Source organism: Ruditapes philippinarum, unplaced genomic scaffold, assembly GCF_026571515.1.
Source record: "Ruditapes philippinarum isolate M1 unplaced genomic scaffold, ASM2657151v2 ctg4819_1_1_1_1, whole genome shotgun sequence".
Lineage (NCBI taxonomy): Eukaryota > Metazoa > Mollusca > Bivalvia > Venerida > Veneridae > Ruditapes > Ruditapes philippinarum.
The window spans coordinates 34,824-36,729 of NW_026852608.1; the positions used below are offsets into that span (position 1 = coordinate 34,824).

At 40.1% G+C, this 1,906-nt stretch overlaps 1 protein-coding gene across 1 annotated transcript; it reads right to left on the reverse strand.

Moving 5' to 3' along the window:
* Window positions 1-863: 863 nt before the first annotated feature.
* LOC132718918 (uncharacterized) lies at window positions 864-1,394 on the reverse strand. The gene has a single exon (XM_060702624.1). It carries the CDS (start codon window positions 1,392-1,394, stop codon window positions 864-866), a length of 531 nt encoding a protein of 176 aa, XP_060558607.1.
* Between the last annotated feature and the right edge of the window lie 512 nt (window positions 1,395-1,906).

Sequence of the window (1,906 nt, forward strand, 5' to 3'; positions counted from 1 at the left end):
ACTTTGGTAATGGAGGTGGGTCAGGTGCTGAATAAGGTTTCCCAATAACCTTTACACAACATGTACATTTACGTAATATGTTTTTTACAGTTTGACGAATCGAAGGAATCCAGTACTTCTGTCTAAGTTGAACTAACGCCGGCATGCAATAATCTGGAATGTGCGTCGTTGACACTTAACTTTGTAAAAGGATGCTTAGCTGGTAGTAGGTACGGGAATTTGGTCAGCTCGTCTAATGGAGCATTGTGGATACGACCACGACACTTTAAGATGCCATTGTCTAAGAATAACTGAAGTTGTCTACATAATGGAAGTTTGTTTCTTTTTGATTTTGTATCTTCTTTTTCTGCTTGATATTTGGACATCTGGCAACTCCGTATGCGCATCTCCTCAGCTCTGCGTAGTTCGTCTGTAGTTAACAAATCTAATCTTCCAGTATGACTCCCGCCTCGACACTTGATTATAAAACGCAGGACATAAGCTGTAAATCTGAGCAGCTTTGTTAACGAACTGATTCTTGACATGTCTATAAAACTGATGTTGCTTAATGGTAAAATTGTATCTTTTGGCTTGGTTGTTGGGTCAATAAACGTTGTCAAGGTAACGTAAGTATCTTTTTCTTGCCAAACTGGTCAACTGTAGGGTGTGGTAAACCATGTAGGTCCATGAAACCATAGATTACTGTTCTTGAAGTGAGTCACAGAGATTCCCCTCGTAAGTAAATCGGCAGGGTTTTCTTTCGTCGGACAATAATTCCATTTCCGGTTTTCGGACAGCGCGTGGATTTCAATCACTCTGTTCCTTACAAATCGTGGAAGGGTTTTAGGCGTCTGAAGCTAAGAAAGCACAATCTGACTATCTGACTAAAGGTATATCTGTGCTATGCTGGTGTTGTGCTGCAGATGTTTACTGAGTCGGGATCCAATTACTGCCGCCATTAGCTCTAACCTAGGTAACGTTAACTTCTTCAATGGAGCAACCCGAATTTTAGCCATTAACAGAGAAGATTGGTTGTTTCTACAGATGCAAGCCGTAGCACCATACGATACCAAGCTAGCGTCGCAGAATATGTGAATGCACGTGTTACTTGATGCGTTTAATGTATTTTCGAAGTAGTATCTAGGCAACGTAGTTTTTGTCACGGAATTCAAATCTGTTATTAAACTACGCCATTTTTCTTGAATACTGTCAGGTAATGACATATCCCATTCAAACTTCTGTTGCCATAACTCCTGTAGAAGTAATGTAGCTCTGATGGTAACTGGACTTAGTAAACCCAAGGGATCATAGATTCGAGATGTATGCTGCAATATTTCTCTCTTTGTTACAATCTGGGTATTTGGTATGTTTCTGACCGGATACAGTAAAACGTCACTATTTGTGTCCCATTTCATTCCAAGTATCTTAGGATTTGTGCATTACCTACTACTGAATCGTTGATTGCCTGATTTTGAAGCATTTTATTGTTTGAACTCCAAGACCTAAGGTTAAAACCTGCAGATGACATTAGCTCACGTGACTCGCTGTAGAATTGTAGAAGTTGTTCTTCCTGTTGGAAACTTGATATCACGTTATCAACGTATAGATCTTGACGTAGGTATTCGCTAGCTTTCTTGTCGTTGTTAAATTCAAGGTGCTTAAGTATAGTTGCGCAGAGAATAAAAGGGGACGACGTAGCCCCAAAAAGGACTGCTCGGAATCTATATGTTGTCAATTCGCTGTTGGGGTTACTAGGATCACTCAACCATAGAAATCGCGTCACATCTCTGTCGTTCTCTCAAGAGTGATGTTGAGGAAAGCTTTCTCAATATCGGTTGCTATGGCGTATTTATTTATTCGAAAACGAATAAGAATTCCAGTTAAATCATTCAGTTCAGGTGGTGTCGACATCAAGCAATCGTTCAGA

Excerpts from the sequence above, each read along its gene's own strand:
- LOC132718918 (XM_060702624.1), bottom strand. The coding sequence starts at position 1,394 with ATGAAATGGGACACAAATAGTGACGTTTTACTGTATCCGGTCAGAAAC.